General features: G+C 37.0%; 1 protein-coding gene across 1 annotated transcript in view; it reads left to right on the top strand.

Annotated features, from left to right (window-relative positions):
• The window catches only part of LOC107598515 (TBC1 domain family member 9-like), a 38231-nt gene extending 18276 nt beyond the window's left edge, over positions 1–19955 (top strand). Inside the window, exons 6-21 of the mRNA XM_016289884.1 lie at positions 781–988; positions 1208–1414; positions 2041–2214; positions 3691–3841; positions 6720–6934; positions 7014–7131; positions 9383–9668; positions 11307–11436; positions 11536–11634; positions 11727–11795; positions 14574–14814; positions 15469–15534; positions 15955–16041; positions 16171–16239; positions 16329–16432; positions 18609–19955. Of these exons, the coding sequence (XP_016145370.1) occupies positions 781–988; positions 1208–1414; positions 2041–2214; positions 3691–3841; positions 6720–6934; positions 7014–7131; positions 9383–9668; positions 11307–11436; positions 11536–11634; positions 11727–11795; positions 14574–14814; positions 15469–15534; positions 15955–16041; positions 16171–16239; positions 16329–16432; positions 18609–19226 (2842 nt within the window). The 3' untranslated portion in view covers positions 19227–19955. The remainder of the gene's footprint in view (positions 1–780; positions 989–1207; positions 1415–2040; positions 2215–3690; positions 3842–6719; positions 6935–7013; positions 7132–9382; positions 9669–11306; positions 11437–11535; positions 11635–11726; positions 11796–14573; positions 14815–15468; positions 15535–15954; positions 16042–16170; positions 16240–16328; positions 16433–18608) is intronic.
• Positions 19956–21029: the final 1074 nt, after the last annotated feature.

The following is a 21029-nucleotide window of genomic DNA, read 5'->3' as shown; positions in this document are numbered from 1 at the left end:
CTTGTGATGTGAAAAATGGTTTTCTAAACAAGTATTTTTGTTGTTTTTATTTACTAATTATTATATTTATAGCCTATTTATATTTATATTTTATAGCCTATTTTATTAGCTACATTTACTTTAGAAGCGAAATTATTTAAGATATGACGTATATAATAAAGCAGTATATATAAAGATATAATAATAAATATCTGCCAATGAGATAAGAAAAATAAAACATGTTTTCCTTTTAAATTGAGTTTATTTTTCTTACCCCATTTGCAGATTGTTTTTCTAGGTTTAAGTATAAACTCACTTAATTTTGCTAATTTGTTTCAGAAAACAAGGCTTAATACCTTTCAGTAATACAGCTTCTCAAGTAAATGCATCCTGATTTTAGATATTTGTACTGTTAAAAAAAAGTAAAAAATGCTGAGTAAGAAATATTTTTTTTAGTGACAGATCAGTCACTGAACTGCTGCTTATCGAATTCATTAGATAATTTTAATTGTCTTAAAAATGGGAGCTGAAATACAAAAAAGTGAAGGATTATATTTTGGAGCGAACAGTCGTCTGGCAGCTGTGTGAAATTGAAAGGAGCAAATCTGGCTTTCCTTGAGAGCGCTCTGAACACCGTGTGTGCAAACTAAGAGGATTAATGCTCTGATGTACAGAACAGCTCCACCAATTCTATAGTAAAGTGACAATATTGTAGAGTTTAGTTCGCTATATGCATTTAAAAGGAGTTTAGGAAACTTTTAGCAGCCTTTTTCAATTTTATGTTTGTTTTTGTAACTTCAGGGATTTGGACGCCAGGGCTAAAAGCGAGCGATACCGGGCACTTTTCCGCCTGCCGAAAGACGAGAAACTGGACGGTCACACAGACTGCACGCTATGGACCCCCTTCAACAAGATGCACATCCTCGGACAGATGTTCGTCTCCACTAATTACATCTGCTTCACCAGTAAAGAGGAGACCGTCTGCAGTCTGATTATCCCGCTCAGAGAGGTGCGTCCCGCCAGCCGCTCCACTCTAAACTAATGACATGACACTCGAATAAGTACACAGCATACACAATCAAAATTTGAATATGTATAACCATTTATCCTGCATTCTCCACCATCTTTCACAATCCAGTCAGTTGCTGCAGCATAAAGACATTTTTAAAGATTACACTTCGTGGAAGTAAAATGGGTTGTGCATCCTGTCCCTCTCTGTCTTCACTAGGTGACCATCGTTGAGAAAGCCGATAGCTGTAACGTCCTTCCCAGCCCCTTGTCAATCAGCACCAAAAACAAAATGACCTTCCTCTTTGCCAACCTCAAAGACCGGGACTTCCTGGTGCAGAGGATCTCGGACTTCCTGCAGCAGACCACCTCCAAAATCTACTTTGAGCGGGAAATCACAGGCAGCCTCAGCAGCTCAGACGACGAGGTAGGAACAGCTCTGTGCATTAATCTACTTGTATTTATTACTAATATTCTTTTTTTTTAAAGAAATTACTCAGTAAGCACACATGAAAATTTCCAATAATTTCGATTCTGTTAAACTTTCTATATATCAAAGAATCCTGAAAAAAATGTAAAAGATTTTGAAGTATTTTTAAATGAAAGGCTGCATTTATTTGATCAAAAATGCAGCAAAAACAGTAATATTTTGAAATATTATTGCAATTTATATATTGCAATAAACATTTTCAATTGTAATATATTGTAAAATGTAATTTATTCCTGTGATCAAAGCTGAATTTTCACTCCAGTCTTCAGAGTCACATGATTCTTCTGAAATCATCTAATATGCTGATTTGCTGCTCAAGAAACATTTCTGATTATTATCAATGTTGAAAACAGTTGTGCTGCTTCACATTTGAAGATACAGGATTCCTTTCTGAATGGACAGTTCAGAACAGCATTTATTTGAAATATAAATCTTTTGCAACATTATAAATGTCTTTACTGTCATATTTAATATGTTTAATGATTCTTTAAAAAAACATATTACAGAATATATGTCTAATTATTATTATTTTTCATGCATCTCTTCTGCTGTGCTGTGTGCAGGTGTCCTCTCAGCAGGGCAGTGTCTTGTCCTGTAGTCCCCAGCGCAGCGCTCTCGGCTCTGAGGGAGACAGTGACAGACAGTTCAATCTCAATGATAACAGGGTTCCCACTGCGACACAAGCCCTGATGACCATGTACCGCCGGCGGTCCCCGGAGGAGTTCAACCCCAAACTGGTACAGCTCCCTCATGCCTGATCACAAACACCACAGCATCGTGCTTTTATCACAGGAGCTGATGTACATTCAGTTCACAAATCAACAGGATTAGTAGAATAGAAATGTGTCCTGTCAAATACTGTAAGAGGCTGTGCATTAAAGTGATTTTACCATGATTAAGAGCTGCCTTTCCCCCTAAAAAAAAACAGTTAAAACTTTGCCATACATGACCTTGAGTGGCTTATTGCTTTTATAAAACAACAGGAAGACACCAATAGTTATATTTGTGTTTATAAATTAATATTAATTGTCAAAGTAAACGAATCTTATGTGAAGTTACGTAGTTCTTGAGCTTAATTATTGGCTGTTTACGAACAACACAGCATCTTGGTTCAGTGTTGTTTTAGTGTTTTTGTTTAATATTTTAAATTACATGTTTTGTTTTCATTTTAATTTTAGTAATTTTAGTTGTATTTTTGTCATTTTATTTATTTTTGTTAAATGTCTGTGTAATTTGTGTTCATTTTTATTATTAGTTGTAGTTCATTTAGTTTTAGTTATTTTATTTTTGAAGTTATGTTTTTGGGGGTTTATGCCTTTATTGTTGATAGGACAGTGAAGATAAGATAGGAAAGCATAGGGCAAAGAGAGGGGAACGGAATCGGCAAAGGACCACGAGTCGGGAATCAAACTCAAGTCGTTGGAAGCGAAGTTGTGCTGCATGTCGACGCATTTTTATATTTTATTTTATTACAAAATATAATCATTTCTAAATATTAATGTATAATAATATAGTATAAAAAAGTAAATATAATCATAATAATATAAATATTATAATATACAAAAATATATATATATATGCATTTATTATTATTCATTATTTTCATATATTATTTCACTTAACATGGATTTTATTTGAAGTAACAAAAAAAAGGTTTTACCCTGGTGCGGTTTATGGGCATTTGAATGCACCTCGTCCAGTCAGAGTTCAAAGCCTGAAGTCAGATGCAGGTTATTGCGTTGTTGTGGTTAAAGCAGATACTTAAGTAGGACACACACAGGAAGTGCAACTGATGAGAAGACCGTGTACAATTCATTCTCTTTGCTGACCCTGCAACAAATGATCTGAAAACCTGCTTATCCAAGTCATTCGCTTTAAAACTACTAGACTATGTTAATTTAGTCACACAGTATCAATGCGTGAGAGCGAAATGCATGTAAATCTTGCAAAGATATATACGTTGGGCATTCAGAATAATATTCTAGTCATTTTTGGGGGGATTTTGCTTGCAAGATTGTCTAATCTGAAGCTTTTATATACGTTAAATGCACCACGTTTTAAATTTGAGAATAGAAAGTTAATGAAGTTCACGGTTCACTGGCTTCGCTTCTTTGCCAGCGCTTATTTTCAAAGTCTGAGTCTCCTACATCAGCACTTGTGAAGCTGAAGTCAGGACAGCAGATGAGTGGTGCTCTTTATACTCATGTTTTCAGGCTAAAGAGTTTCTGAAGGAGCAGGCCTGGAAGAATCACTTCACCGAATACGGCCAGGGAGTGTGTATGTACCGCACGGAGAAGACCAAAGAGCTGGTGCTGCAGGGCATCCCGGAGAACATGAGAGGAGAGCTCTGGCTCCTGTTTTCTGGTGAGTCATGCATCCCACAACTGGCTCACAGACAGCAGAGAGAACAGCAAGCAATTCAAGCAATAAATAACTAACCAGATAATTAGTCCTATCGCCTTCTGTCTACTGATATCTTGTGTTGTTGATATCAAAGAGCCTGTGGCCAATTAGTTTCTACTTTTTTATCTGTCATTTGGTTGAAGCTAGTCAGATTAGATAGATGCCAAGATGAACAAGTTGTGTTAACCTCATTCTGCAAATAGTGAGGGAGAACAGCAAGCAATTCAAGCAATAAATAACTAACCAGATAATTAGTCCTATCGCCTTCTGTCTACTGATATCTTGTGTTGTTGATATCAAAGAGCCTGTGGCCAATTAGTTTCTACTTTTTTATCTGTCATGGTTGAAGCTAGTCAGATTAGATAGATGCCAAGATGAACAAGTTGTGTTAACCTCATTCTGCAAATAGTGAGCAAAATATGCGGTAAAAGAACATATGATCCAGACTACATTAAATATGATTTGCATGGAGCATGAGGTTTTTATGCAGCCAATTATTGTATGCATGTATAAATAAATAAATAAATATTTTTTGTTGGTAAAAATAATAGTTTTTTTAAATAATGAAAATAAAACAATAATACATTTTGTTTGATTTTAAGAACATTATTTTAGGAAAATAGGCAAAGTAAAAGAAAGTATGACCCAGATTACATTAAATATGCTTTGCGTGGAGCATGATGTATTTTATGCAGCCAATTATTTTCCAATATACAGTATGTATATATATATATAAAATGGTAATACGTATTTTTTTGAAAAAATAATTATTTTTAAATAATGAAAATAAAACAATAATACATTTTAGGCTTGATTTTTAAGAACATATTTTATTGTACTTTTATGCAAGAAACAATTATCAGCACTTAATGTTCCATGTAAAATCTGGATCCTGAAGCAATACCAGCCACTGCCCTAGACATTAGCAATCAGGAACAAAAACCTGGGCATGTTGAAAGGTGTTTACTCTCTTTTAATGCACCTGTTTTGTTGTGCGGTTGTTTTGTGGTTCAGCGCACGTACCTGTTTGTCTAATACAGCACTGCTTCCTGTTTGTTAGATGTGAGCGCCTTATTCAGAAGAGTCACACATGCACACTTCAAAGCTGTCTAGGCCAGTGCACAAACTGAAACACATGACTACACAAGCACATTTCTGTGGTAGTAAACAAATAGCTGCCTTGTTTTCCTTCACAGTTTTCTGCGTTAGCAACATTACAACATGATGAAATCACGGGATTGAAGTTACGTTGAAACTTGCGAAGCTACAAGCTTCCCATGATTTAAAGTGGTTAACTTATGTTAAACTACTCTGTTGAATTACCTGCCCAAGCTGCTCACTACATTGAAGCTAGTATAGTCGACAATAACGTTTATGTGATCTAATTATCATCTTAGACAGTTCAGTGAAATGTATCTAATGTGATACAGAAACAATGAGCAGGTTGTAAGTTGCAAGATGTAATCAAATGTACATTGAATTTTCAGTGCATCATTTCTATTAAAATTAGATACATTTTTTAATCTAATTAATTACATGATGTGTCGATTAATTAATAAAATAACTAATAAAATTAATTTGACTGAAAATACACACAAAAGATTATTTAAATTATTTTTGTATTAAATGGGAAAGTATCAAGTAGACATTACAAATTGTAGCTTTAGAAAGATATATTTATTTTGATTCAACATAAAATGTATTACACACAAACATTTAGGCTACAACGGCCAAACATAAACTATGGAACATAAAAGAAGATAATTTGAGAAACATTTTTTGTTCATACAATGAAAGTCAATGGTAACCAAAACAGCTTTGTTACCAACAAAAATGTTCCACAAAAGAAAGGTTTGAAATGACATAAGGGTGAGTAAATGATGACAGATTTTTGTTATTTTTTGGGTGGGGGGTGAACTATCCCTTTAATGTTTTTATTTTTAGTAGTATTCTTAGTATTATTTTTTTTATTTTTTTATTTTCATGAAACCATACTCCAAATAAGAAATTAATCTGCCAGCAGGTGGCGGTAAATGTCTTCATTGATTCTATTCAAACGGCTGATTCATTCAGGAATGAAGTAAACGGCTCACTTTATGAATGGGCCTTTGAATCATTGATTCATTCAGAAACTAAACACTGCTGTGTTGCTCGGAGACGCACAACAGTTCTGCTGTGACTTTAAAGGTAATATATTCTCTGCAAAATTGAGCAACAACACATAATATTGTGTTTAAAATATAACACAATATCAACTTCTTATTTACTGAACTGCTGTATAAAATCACATTTAAACTCGTGATATTCGAGAAAAACTCAGCACTCTTGATATTGCTCTCACTGCTGGTGTGATATCGTATGATATAAATATGAGACAAAAACTCAACTCAAACAAGGGCACTTTTTTGCACCAATATCTTGAATTTTAGGGCATAACTGCATTTATGGAGGTTTTGCCCTGCATCATATTTGTCAACAGTCAACTGTATGAAATGTAAGATGATGTACAGACGGGGCCAGTGCGTTAACTGCGTTAAAATATTTTAATGGCGTTATTTTTTCATAACTAATTAAGTTAACGCATTAAACTGACAGCCCTAATATATATATATATATAGAATTATCAAATTATTTTGTCCATGCCATAGAAAGAGCCTTTGGTGATGATATAAAATAAATAAATCTTTACTTAAAATAAAATAATGGGCAGGAATTAAAACCACTGGTATAATTGAACTCATCATGACCCAGTAAAATTATTATTATAATTTTTTTTTCAATTTGTGCTGCTGATAAGTTGATTGTTTGGTTGTTTAAGTGTGTATATTGGTGTGTACAGGGGCGATTAATGAGATGGCCACTCATCCTGGTTATTATGAGGATCTGGTGGAGAAGTCGATGGGCAAATATAATCTGGCCACCGAGGAGATCGAGAGAGACCTCCACCGCTCTCTTCCAGAGCATCCAGCCTTTCAGAATGAGATGGGCATCGCTGCTCTGCGTCGAGTCCTCACTGCATACGCCTTCCGCAACCCCAACATCGGCTACTGCCAGGTACGATGCACAACAACACACCTTCTGCAATAAATGCACCCACAGCTTGGTCATAATGCCGGTCTGTCGTCTTCCACAGGCCATGAACATCGTGACCTCCGTCCTGCTGCTGTACGCTAAAGAGGAAGAGGCCTTCTGGCTGCTGGTGGCCTTATGTGAGCGCATGCTTCCCGACTACTACAACACCAGGGTCGTAGGTGAGCTCCTGCATCATCCAGCTTCTCGAATGCATCAGCGAGCCACCAGATTTTGGATGCATAAATGAAAAGTAGCAGTGTACAATGAATCAAATGACCACATGGATTAGTATCGGTGAACATTAAACCACAAAAGACTGCTGTGTATAATTAAATCTGCATCTTCTGCACGTATCTGTGTGAATGAGTGGTGCAGTTTCATCTGTTACACGCTTACTCAGGCACACATGATGCTTACAGTGTTTTCAGCATCTGTCGTCTTACTATATGAGGAAATAAACGCAAACTTCATCGACAGAGCTGCTCTGAGAGTCACGTCACCAGTATTCCACCAATTCAATTCATAAAACTATTGTCAGATACACACAAAAACTCAAAGGTCTTAAAGGACATAAATATATTATAAAATAAAATAAATTAATAGTAAAATTAAATATAAAATTAAATAAAGTACGAGCAGAATTGTTTTATTAAATTGAAGAAATTGAGGCATAAATATATTACAAAATAAAATGATTTAAAATTAAATAAAATTGGAATAACCATGACCCAATTAAATAATTTTGTTTCACACGTGTTATTGTGTAGAATGTAGTTCTCAAAATAATAATAATATTATTATTGACGGCGATGACTTTAGATGACCCCACCATCAACTCTCTGTTCTGGCATGGGGCCAATTACCATCGCCCCGTGGACCTCCCAGACACCACGGGACTAAGCTGGAGGGAAGGGATCCTCTGGTGTCTGGAGAGCATCCGGCCCCGAGCCAGAACCCGTCCGCAGTCAAGCCCGCCGGCCGCAGCTCTCTCCGGCCCTCCAGCCGTTCCGATATCAAGCCCACAGGTCACGCCGTTCACCTCTAACCAAAGGAGGAGGATGAGGAGACTGTTCTCCGCCCTCATCCTAGCCCCAGAGCTCGCTCCAGTGACGGCTCCAGCCCCAGACCTCGCTCCAGTGTCGACTCCAGCCCCTGAGTCAGCTCCAGTGTCGGCTCCAGCCCCTGAGTCAGCTCCAGTGTCGGCTCCAATCCCCGAGTTTAGCCCAGAGAGGGCTCCAGTCCCCGAGTTTAGCCCAGAGAGTGCTCCTGTCCCCGAGTCTAGCCCAGAGAGGTCTCCAGTTCCCACGTCCAGCCCAAGGAGGGCTCCAGTTCCCACGTCCAGCCCAAGGAGGGCTCCAGTCCCCAAGTCAAGCCCAGGGACGGCCACAGTACCCGAGTCAGGCCCACAGATGGCCTTAGGGGTTGATATTATCCCTAAGTATTTTTTTTGGGTGGGGGGGGTTAATAGGGCTCCGGCCGTAGAGGCCAGGCCAAGGCCAAGACCACGGAGGCTGACCCTAGTCTGCCTGCTCCGCAATGGCGCCCTAGTCTGCCTGCTCCGTCATGGCTTCCCAGTCTGCCTGATCCGATATGGCACTCCGAACTGCCTGATCTGCCATGGGTCCTGGAACGTGTACTGCTCTGGAGCAAAAACACAAGACACATGACTGACATTACTCCCCCCCCCCCCCCCCCCCCGGGGCGCCCTCGCACCGTAGAAACAACATGGGGGGGGGGGGGGGGGGGAACTAGGGAGGACGCGCCCCACAACATCAACGGGGAGGGAAGAGTAATGTCAGTCATGTGTCTTGTTTTGCTCCCCACGTGTTCCATGACTCATGTTTAATTGTTTATTGATCCCAGGTGTTTCTCGTCAAGTCCTGTGTATTTAAAGTGTTTCCAGTTTTAGTTTCTTTGTCCGTTATTGAATGTCGTCTATCCTCTCCCTACGTGTGTGTCTGCCTGTTTGAAAGAATAAAGACCTTTGATGTTAATTCTCCTTCGTCTCCGCGCTCCTTCATCTCCTGCACAGTAGGCAAAGCGTGACAAATTAAAGTGGAAAACGCTGAATTTAGGAAAAATAAAACTGAATTTTAGAAAAAATAAAATGTTTTTCATAAGGCCCTATTAATGGTAAAATATGTAATAAATGATTAAGTTGTCAAAGTTTTGATTTAATTAAACCGTTAAAATAGAATCTAGAACATTTTAAATGGAAAACTGAGTTTGAGTTTGAGATTTCAATTTGAGATTTTAAAATGTCAGTATTTCATTCAGTTTTTTTTTTTCTCAAACTTTTAATAAATTGATGTTGAATTGCATGATCTCAGTTAATTGTGAATTTGGGAAAAAATAAAACCATTTTCATAGTGCCCTATGACACACATCCAGGAAGATCTGTGAGCATTGAGTGTGTTTGTGTGTATCTAGGTGCTTTGGTGGACCAGGGTGTGTTCGAGGAGCTGGCTCACGTCTGTGTTCCTCAGCTGTACGACTGCATGCAGGCGCTGAGTGTCATCTCCACCATCTCTCTGTCCTGGTTCCTCACGCTCTTCCTTTCCGTCATGCCCTTCGAGAGCGCCGTGGTGGTGGTCGACTGCTTCTTCTATGAGGGCATCAAGGTCATCTTCCAGCTAGCGCTGTCGGTGCTCGACGCTAACATCCATCAGCTGCTGAGCTGCAAAGATGACGGAGAGGCCATGACCATCCTGGGCAGGTAGGAGAACCGCATACTAAGTGTGGTATACTTCATAATGAGTATGTTGTAGTATGCTGTCTAGTAAGTATATATAGTATGTACTGTTCTGCAAAGTCGTATGCTGCATAGTATATACCATACTGTGAATTTAGTGAATGTTGCATACTACATAGTGAGTATATAGTCTGTAAGCAGTTCATGTTTATGTTGAGAGGTAATTATATTTAGCATACTACATACTAGTATACAGTATATTGCAAATGTATAGAATGTAACATACTATAAAGTGAGTATATATAGTCTAAGCAGTGTTTTTTGTGTACTACAAAGTGGTTTTATGCTGCATACTACAGAGTACACAGTAGACTGCAAATTAAGTTTGTATTGTACTACGTATCAAGTAAACCATGTTTGTTGTGTGATTATATGCGATATGATTATATGAGTTTACAGAATGCTGAATATTGTGAATATAGCATACTATATAGTGAGTATACAGTGGGGCAAAAAAGTATTTAGTCAGCCACCAATTGTGCAAGTTCTCCCACTTAAAAAGATGAGAGAGGCCTGTAATTTTCATCATAGGTATACCTCAACTATGAAAAACAAAATGAGAAAAAAAAATCCAGAAAATCACATTGTAAGATTTTTAAAGAATTAATTGGTAAATTCCTCGGGAAAATAAGTATTTGGTCACCTACAAACAAGCAAGATTTCTGGCTCTCACAGACCTGTAACTTCTTATTTATGATGAAAATTACAGGCCTCTCTCATCTTTTTAAGTGGGAGAACTTGCACAATTGGTGGCTGACTAAATACTTTTTTTCCCCACTGTATATTCTCTGTAAGCACAGTTTGCTAATGCTGTGTGCTGAAAAGTGAAAATATGCTGCATACTAAGTAGAGTATACAGTACACTGGAAATTTAGTGTTTCTAGTATACTGCGTAGTGAGTATTCACCATCTATAAGCAAAATATGTGAACCACAAAATGATTATATGTTACATTCTAAATAAGAGTATACAGTATCCTGCAAATTTAGTGTGTGTAGCATACTTTATGGTGTATATAGTCTGTATTGTATGTGTACTATAAAGGGACTATTCTGTAGTGTATGTAGTGTTCTACATAGGGACTATATGGTAATATATAGTGTACAACAAAAAGACTATAATGTAATATGTGTATATAGCGTACTAGAAAGGGACTATTCTATAGTATGTGTGTATGTAGTGTACTACATAGGGACTATACTTTAGTATGTAGCGTACTACAAAGTGACTAAATTGTAATGTGTGTGTCTATAGTGTGGGACTATACTGTCGAATATAGTGTACTACAAAGGGATTATTCTGTAGTGTGTGTGTATACAGTGTACTACAAAGGGATTATTCTGTAGTGTGTGTGTATACAGTGTATTACAAAGGGATTATTCTCTAGTGTGTGTGTGTGTATACAGTGTACTACAAAGGGACTATTTTGTAGTATACGTGTATATAGTGTACTACAAAGTGTATATATATGTTTGTGTATTTATAGTATACTACAGTATATATGGAATAGAAGGATCTATGTATGAAACCGTGATGATGGTGCTGATTTTCTTCATTTTGCTGACTCAAACGAGTGTGTGTGCTTGTGTGTGTGTGTTGTAGGTATCTGGACAGCGTGACCAATAAGGACAGCACTCTTCCTCCAATCCCTCATCTTCACTCTCTCCTGACGGATAATGGGGAGCCTCATCCTGAGGTGGACATCTTCAAACTGGTGCGCAGCTCCTATGAGGTCCGTTCATCTCCAGTTCTCAACTTGTATATCATAAAGTGTGTTCATGTGTTGTGTGTGTGGTGTTGCATGTTTGATGATGTTCACTGTGATCTGCAGAAGTTCGGCTCCATCCGGGCGGATGTGATTGAGCAGATGCGTTTCAAACAGAGGCTGAGAGTGATCCAGGCCATTGAGGACACCACCAAACGCAATGTGGTAATCAGACACTCTCCGTACTGACACTAGTGTAGTATTAGCCCTCAGTCAGAGGATCTGGGAGTTTAATATCTCATCCACTGGATTTGCAGGTGCGTACCATCGTGACGGAGACACCCTTCAGCATCGATGAGCTGGAGGAGCTTTATACACTCTTTAAGGTCAGTCCCAAGATGAGGTCATGAATCAGCCAGTAGCATTTATACAGCGAGTGTGCTGTGATTTTAAGATAATGACTCCTCTGTGCAGGAGATGGATTGTGTGTTAATATATTGCAGATGGTTGAGTTTTTATTAGAGTCGTGTATCTTCATCTTAAGCAGTTCTTCAGGACATTCATTAGCTCTCATTGACACAGCAAGTGCTCTGAGGGTTTCCTTGTATCTGGATAAAAGCCATTTCTGTCCCAAATGTCTTGTTAATTTAAATGAATAAAAGTGGTTATTAATCAGAGGATGCTTTCCATATGGCAATAATGAAAAGTAACAGCAAATAGCACTTCTCAAAAAAATGATGCCAGCTAGCTGGAGTAAAACCATTTTATTATTTAAAAAATAAATGAATAATAATAATTATTATTATTATTGAATTTATGATAATAATCATTTGTATGAATTAATATAAATGACAAAATAATAATTATTATTTTTATTATACATGCTATTTGTTATGTAATTTACTGGTTCTTGCTAAATAATTGTTTATTATTATTATCATCATCATCATAAATGTTATTGATCATCATCATCATAAATGTTATTTCATAAATGTTATTCTTGACAGAACTGTATTGTTTTGACATTATTTGCCTATATTTAATGGTGCGTACTAAGTAATTTTAAATTATTATTATTACTATTTTATATATATATATATTTTTTTTTTATTATTATTATGATGTAATATTAATAACAAAATCATATATACAGCCGGTAAAATAAGTATTGAACACGTCACCATTTTTCTTAGTAAATATATTTCTAAAGGTGCTGTTGACATGAAATTTTCACCAGATGTCGGTAACAAATACAAATAAGTTCAGAAATTAAGTTCTGTGTAATAAATTGGAATGACACAGGGAAAAAGTATTGAACACGCTTACTGAAATTTATTTAATACTTCGTACAAAAGCGTTTGTTGGTAATGACAGCTTCAAGACGCCTCCTGTATGGAGAAACTAGTGGCATGCATTGCTCAGGTGTGATTTTGGCCCATTCTTCCACACAAACAGTCTTCAAATCTTGAAGGTTCTGTGGGCCTCTTCTATGAATTCTAATCTTTAGTTCTTTCCATAAATATTTTCTATTGGATTGAAGTCAGGTGATTGGCTGGGGCATTCTTTCTTTCTCTGAAACCAATCGAGAGTTTCCTTGGCTGTGTGTTTGGGATCATTGTCTTGCTGGAATGTCCCTCATTTCATCTTCTTCATCCTGCTAGATGGCAGCAGATTTGTATCAAGAATGTCTCGGTACATTTTTCCATTCATCCTTCCTTCAATTATATGATTTTTGGCAGTGCCACACCATGATGTTTTGGGGGGATGTGCAGTGCCCTTTGACCTCCAAACATGGTGTGTATTATGGCATCCAAAGGGTACAATTTTGGTCTCATCTGACCAGACTATATTCTCCCAGTATTTCACAGGCTTGTCTAAATGTTGTGTAGCAAACTTTAAACCAGCTTCAACTTGCTTTTTCTTCAGCAATAGAGCCTTGCGTGGTGAGCGTGCATACAGGCCACGGCGGTTCAGTGCATTACTTATTGTACTTATTTTCTTTGAAACAATTGTACATGCTAATTCCAGGTCTTTCTGAAGCCCTCCACAAGTGATCCTTGGCTCTTAGAAAACTCTTCTGATAATTATTTTCACTCCTCTGTCAGAAATCTTGCGAGGAGCTCCTGGTCGTGGCTGGTTTATGGTGAAATAATGTTCTTTCCACTTCCGGATTATGGCCCCTACAGTGCTCACTGGAACATTCAGAAGTATAGAAATGCTTCTGTAACCAATGCCATCAGTATGTTTTGCAACAATAAGTTTGCGAAGGTCTTCAGAGAGCTCTTTGCTTTTACCCATCATGAAATGTTTCTTGTGTGACACGTTGGTAATGAGACACCTTTTTATAGGCCATCAGTTGGGACTGAACCAACTAATATTAATTTCCACTGACAAGGAGCAGGATTGCTTTCTAATTACTGATAGATTTCTGCTGGTGTCTTGGCTTTCCATGCATTTTTGCACCTCCCTTTCTTCATGTGTTCAATACTTTTTCCCTGTATCTACTTTATTACACAGAACTTAATTTCTGAACTTATTTGTTTTGTTTTCTTTGAATGTATGAATTACTTGTTACCGACATCTGGTGAAAATTTCATGTCAACAGCACCCTTAGAAATATATTTACTGAGAAAAATGGTGACGTGTTCAATACTTATTTTACCCGCTGTATAATATAAAATATTATTATGCTATTTATTTATCTTTTTTGTTTTTATTGAGATTGTCCTATTTATCTGTATTTTATTATTATTATTATTATTAAAATGTTATGATTATTATACTTTTATTTTCCTTTTTGTTTTACTTAGATTATTGTCGTTATATATAATGGTGCCTATCATTTTACATTTATTATTATTTTTATTATTATAAATGCTATGATTTTCATTCTTTTTATTTTTAATTTCTTGTTTTCTTGATTATTTATTTCAGTCATATTAAGTGGTACTTAAATAATTTGACTGAACCCTAAATTTTGAACTCATCTAGCCCTATTCCAGTTACTCTTCAAATCATACAGTCTGTTGTGGTAAACAGTAAAACAGATGAAACACATTAGTTGTGACCACTGCCCATCGCAGGCGCATTCTCATTTAAACATACAGGCTCCATTGACTGTATAACATGAGTGTTATGACCTGTGCATGATTTATGACCATCAGGCTGAGCATCTGACCAGCTGTTACTGGGGCAGCACCAGTAACCCCATGAGCCGGCACGACCCGAGCCTGCCGTACCTGGAGCAGTACCGCATGGATCTGGAGCAGTTCAAAGTGCTGTTTGCGCTGCTTTTCCCCTGGGCCTGCGGCACACACACCGACGACCTGGCCCTGCGCGTCTTCCGTCTGCTGGACCACAACGCAGACGCGCTCATAAACTTCAGAGAGTTCATCAGCGGCCTCAGTGAGTGCGCTTTATCATGACCAATCCCATGTTTGAAGTTGCAATCATCTTTTCTTTCCATATTTGTGACCCTGGAGCACAAAAGCAGTCTTAAGTTGCTGGGGTATGTGTGTAGCAATAGCCAACAATTCATTGTATGGGTCAAAATTATCGATTTTTCTTTTATGCCAAAAAAAGTAAAACGGCTTCTGGAACAAGAAAAAGGCAGGGCAGGATTTAATTTTTGTCCTTCTGGAATGGATTGTCTTGTTGGATCACTGCTGAAGAGAAGATATGTTGTTTCAAGAGGGAGGGAAAGTCATTTTGGTTAAAGATGATGATGAGGGAACATGCATTATTTAAAAATAATGATGTGCGTTGATAAATTATTTATAATAAACTCTGCAATATTCCATAAAAAATAAGATGTTGATTTTGATTTTATGGTGACTTTCCATAAAACTAAGTTATGGAAGTAAAATAAGTTTAGAAGTAAAAATGTCAAAAGCTATATTATGACCAAAAAATCTATAAGTGGACCCTAGGGTAAAAAAAAATTCATATGTGAATATGATTTAAAAATTTTAAAAACATTTAAATTCAGACTGCATAAAGTGTATGAGGTTGTTTGCTTTTGTACACATTTAAAACTTGATAACTTGGTTTCTATTGTAGGTGTCCTGTGTCACGGTGACCTGATGGAAAAACTCAAATTTCTGTATAAGATTCACGTACTTCCAGGTGGGTGTAAAAGAGAAAATAAAATGTTACATTGAAACATTGTTAACATGGTGCTAGAAATGAATGCAGTTCAGACTTGTCCTTGCTCATATTCCTGTTCGCCTTTGCACATATATGCATACTGTATATTATGTGTGGTAACTGTAAGATTATTAGTTGTGTTTCTCTTTTGTGAGCGGATATACGGATAAAAAGCAGGAATGAAAGTGAAGACGGATGTTTTCAATTACTTTACGTTGTTACGAACATGTCTGGGTCCAATTTAACCAACAAATCAAAAGAATAGTCCTTAAAGAAGATTGAAGAAAATGCAGCTTAATTATAATGTCCAGTTACATGTTCAGGGTGTTTTGTGATTTTGTGGTGTTACCTGAAATAGACTGAGCTCTAGAAGAGACTGAATGTATTTGTTGTTCTCAGAGTTGCACCATGAGCAGGAGGAGCCCGACTCGGCGTGTGAAGCTACGCAGTATTTTTTTGAGGACATCACCCCAGAGACCTCCAGCGGTACTGCTGCATGCTCACACTTACCATACAAAATAGGTTGTTGCACTGAAATTGCAGTGAAAATGATGCTTGATGCCTAGTCCAGAGACTGTGATCACTGGTGCTGATGCTTTGACCTCTCGTTGATAGGCCTCGACCAAAAGAACAGAGCCGAGAAGGACGATGGTTTTGTTGGAGTCACGTTTAAAAGTGAAAAAGGTGAGAGAAAACATCCTCTTCTTTGAATCAGAGCTGATGTTTGATGTTGGAGAGCTGTTTAAATGTGCAACACTCTGTCTTCTGTGTAGTTAAGAAAATGCACACTCCAGATTACCGCACGTACATGCGCCTGTGGAACCAGGAGACCAAAGCAAAGTTAGAGAACATGAAGGATCTGCCCAAACTCAACCAGGTACTTCTGGAGACCAGCCTAAGTTACTTCATCAGTGTAGCTCCTATTAAAACAACATGAGTTTCTATTCACAACTCATCAAATGTAGAGAGAAGTCACTTCAGAGGCTGAACATAAACCTTTTCTTTCTTTGTAGTGCATTGCACAATGAGACCAAAAATGTGAATTAAATAAAGAGATCATTTAAATTCGTGTTCACATAAACCTGATAAACTGTCAATGGAAAATGTGTTTAAAAATAGCTAGTATATATTGGTTTTTACATTGAAATATTTTTAATCTACTTTACAAACTTTTTTTTCTACTTTTTTTGGTTAAAATAATGGTTTCTCTGATTTCACACAAAAAAACAAAAAACAAATATGCAATAACTAATGTATATTGTCAAGTATGTATATGAAATAATTTTTTTAATGATATAGTAACAAACAATATTATATATAATTATTTAATTCTAGTAGTAATAGTATAGATTATTTTTAATTGAATGAATTTTTTTAGGTACAACTTTATATAATTCAGGTTTTATATACATTTGAAGTCAAAAGTTTACATACACCGTGCAGAATCTGCAAAATGTTAATTATTTTACCAAAATAAGAAGGATCATTCAAAATGCTTGTTATTGTTTATTTAGTACTGACCTGAATATTTCACATAAAATATGTTTACAATTAGTCCACAAGAGTAAATAATAGTTGAATTTATAAAAATGACACCGTTCAAAAGTTTACATCCCCTTGATTCTGAATACTGTGTTGTGACCTGAATGATCCACAGCTGTGTTTTTTTTTTTTTTTAGTGATAGTTGTTCATGAGTCCCTTGTTTGTCCTGAGCAGTTAAACTGCCTGCTGTTCTTCAGAAAAATCCTTCAGGTCCCACAAATTCTATGGTCTTTCAGCATTTCTGTGTATTTGAACCCTTTCCAACAATTACTGTATGATTTTGAGATCCATCTTTTAACACTGAGGACAACTGAGGGACTCAAATGCAACTATTACAGAAGGTTCAAATGCTCTCTGATGCTCCAGAAGGAAAAACCATGATCAGCTGACCAAAGTACTTTACAACATCAACTAAAAGAAGCAAAAGAGTATACAAATAAAAAGATAAAATCATAGAAAAAAATATTTATTTAAAATAGTGCTGTCAAACGATTAATCGCGATTAATCGCATCCAAAATAAAAGTTTTTGTGTACATAATATATGTGTGTATTTGTGTTTATATTTGTTATGTATATATAAATACACACACATGCATGTATATATTTAAGAAAAATGTAACGTTTGTACTACTGTAACAAAAACTTTTATTTTGGATGCGATTAATCGCGATTAATCGTTTGACCGCACTCATTTTAAAATAAACAAGTAGCGCAGGTTTGTTTATTCACTGGTAAAATCTGACTCTGTTATGATCAGTGTTGGGGAGTAACTAGTTACATGTAACAGAATTACATAATTTAATTACAAAACAAATCTGTTACAGTTACTGAGAAAAAATGTGTAATTAAATTACAGTTACTTATGAAAATGTTAACAATTACAAAGGGGGTTACATCTGAATATTTTCTTGATTGATTTCTTTCCCAAATTGCATTGACTGCTCTAAAATATGAGACACCAATGTTTCAGGAGTTTCAGACACAGAATATGACACATGCTTATTCAATAACTGATTGTTTTCCTATTTGGGTTTATGTATATGCTTTATTTTTTTAATTAAATGTTATTTTCCCCAAGTTATTATTAGATGGCAGTGTTTCCTGTGCAAGGATTTGATTTCAAAAACAGTATCCTAGCTATTAAACTATTTCTTATGATTTTAAGAAGATGTGTTGTTGTGGTGGCTGTGCTTAAATAAAAAATAAAATGAATAATTATTATCTTAATTCAAGTGATGAAGGATTTCGAAAGTCTGACAGTAATCAGTGTTGAGTACCACTGTAAGGTTAACCCTGCCTGCTTTAAAAAGCATTTTTGAAAATGATTAACGGTTTATAAAATTTAAAAAATAGACATTTAAATGAAGAAAAGCAATCAAATGTAATCAGTTACATTACTGTAATAAAGTAATTGAAATAGTTACACTACTTATTACATTTTGAATAGGGTAACTTGTAATCTGTAACCTATTACGTTTCCAAAGCAACCTGTCGTCTCTCCTTCTTCAGAGTCAGTTCATCGAGCTGTGCAAGACTCTCTATAACATGTTCAGCGAAGACCCCAGCGAGCAGGAGCTGTATCACGCCACGGCTACGGTCACCAGCCTGCTGCTGGAGATGGGAGAGGTGGGCAAGCTCTTCTGCAGTCCGGCTCGCAGGACAGACGAGGAGGACGAGGACGAGCGCATCCCGCCGAGCAGGAGCAAGCAGGAGCGCCATCATCTGGAGGACTCCTCACCCAAAGACTCGGCCACGTCCTCCGCCATGCTCATCTCCGACGACGAGACCAAAGACGACACCTCCGTGTCCTCCTACTCCGTCCTGAGCGCCGGCTCGCACGAGCTTCAGTGCGAGGACATCGCGGAGGACACCGTGCTCATACGCAGCGGCTCAGCGGCCGCCGGGCATCATGGGAGGAGCGGCTTGCCTCACAGCGCCAGCATCGACAAGGACTGGGCCATCACTTTTGAGCAGTTCCTGGCCTCGGTGCTCACCGAACAAGCCCTGGTGCAGTACTTAGAGAAGCCTGTGGAGATCGCCGCACGAATAACCAACGCCAAGAACGTTCGCAAGGTGGGACACCAACACATGTCCGTCAGTGACTATGAGATCTCGCTATCGGGCTAAAAACGGTTATCTCTGTGTTCAAAACTGTGTTTGGGGGTTAAAGGAGTAGTCATCCAAAACATACGATTTGAGCATGGTTTACTCGCTTTTATGTTCCAATCCTGACTTATTTATCGTGAGAAGTTAATGCTAGTTTCTCCATACAGTGAAAGCGGATGGTGACCATCTCTGTCGAGCAAAAACATGACAAGAAGCACCATAAAAATAGACTTGGACACTACATAGTGAGTTTTCTGAAGCCATATGCTAGCAACTTAAAGTTCATATGTTTCCCTTACAAACCTCACATTTTATGACTAGACATTTTATAATAAAAATAATGGCCACTTTTATGATGTTTCATTGTCAGCTTGAAATGTTATATGCACTGTTTGATTTTATATTTTATATGAGGCGTGCTGTTTTTGCAGCAAACGGTTTCACACGAAAACCCCTGATTGGTGTGACTTCGCGGTTTCCAGCAGTAAATCTCAATATCAAATGACATAATATAAGACTTATTCACTATGTATTGAGTTTTTGAAGCCATATGCTAGCACATTATGACTTAAATTTAGTGTGTTTCTCACATAAGCCTATTTTTAGACTGTTTTGTAATAATTAGCCACTTTTATGATGCTTCGTTGTCATTTTTTGGAGCTCGAAATCTTCCTCAGGAGGTCAAAATGTTTTATTTTACGTTTTATGCAAGGCTTGCAACTTTTGCAGCACTTGAACATTTTTGGGACTTGTCTATAAACAGTTTCAACCCTGATTGATGTATTTTCACTGTTTTCTAGCAGTGAACCTAAACGTCCAATGAGATAACATACTTGTGCACGATTTAATGTGCTTTCTGAAGCCATACGCTAGCAAATAACAACTTACATTTCAGTATGTTTCTCACAAAACCTATTTTAGACGTTTATTGGCCATTTATATGATGTTTTAGTGTCCCTTTTGGAGCTTGAAATCTCCTTTCCCCATTGTATGGAAATGAGCAGCCTGGACATTTGGCTAAATATCTCCTTTTGTGTTCTACCTTAAGAAATAGCCTCATGCAGGTCTGGAACGACACAAACGTCAGCAAATGATGACGGAACTTTTATTTTTGGCGAACTGTCCTTTTGACTAAGCCTAATCTGATCTCTTAAATCAGCGGCGAGCTTCAAAGGCTTGATGTTCGCGTGAGCTCGTTAGGGAACGGGCAGTAACGAGTTTTCCCGGAGGCTTGTCTTTGATCTGAGGACAGAGGACAAAGTCTGAGAGGACCTGTTGTATACTACGATGCGCTGGATGTACTTTATATACAGAAATGGTTACTAATAATATCTAATACAGTTAGACTGTATATCATAGTAATCGAGTCTAGAATAGCTCACTAGTCCTGATTGGGATAAAACACGTTCTTAATCTGTATTATTCTTTGATGTTGATGATTGAAGTTACTTAAGAAGCAAAACTGTGTGCACGAATTCTTAGGGAGAAAAAATGTTCATTAAAATATTTATGCTAAAAACAAGAACAAAAACACACATTTTTTAAATAGTGTATTTGTATATACAATACAGGTCAACTTTACATTTATTTTACGTTATAATATATTCTATAATAATAGTCTTATGCAATCTTATGTGTATCTTCTCAAGATTTCGATATTTGTTCTTTGAAATAAGGCGAAAACTTTAACGTGAGAGAGTGTTTACAGGGATAGTGTGGAGAAACGTCTGTGGTATTTAACACTGGGATGTTCGATGTGTCTGGGATTGTTGGAATGACGTTTTCTAAGTCATCTGTAATTTCCCAGATTTCTCATTTCTCTCT

This window comes from Sinocyclocheilus grahami, unplaced genomic scaffold (assembly GCF_001515645.1).
Source record: "Sinocyclocheilus grahami isolate Dianchi unplaced genomic scaffold, SAMN03320097.WGS_v1.1 scaffold252.1, whole genome shotgun sequence".
NCBI lineage: Eukaryota > Metazoa > Chordata > Actinopteri > Cypriniformes > Cyprinidae > Sinocyclocheilus > Sinocyclocheilus grahami.
This window is presented reverse-complemented; position numbering and strand designations above follow the sequence as displayed.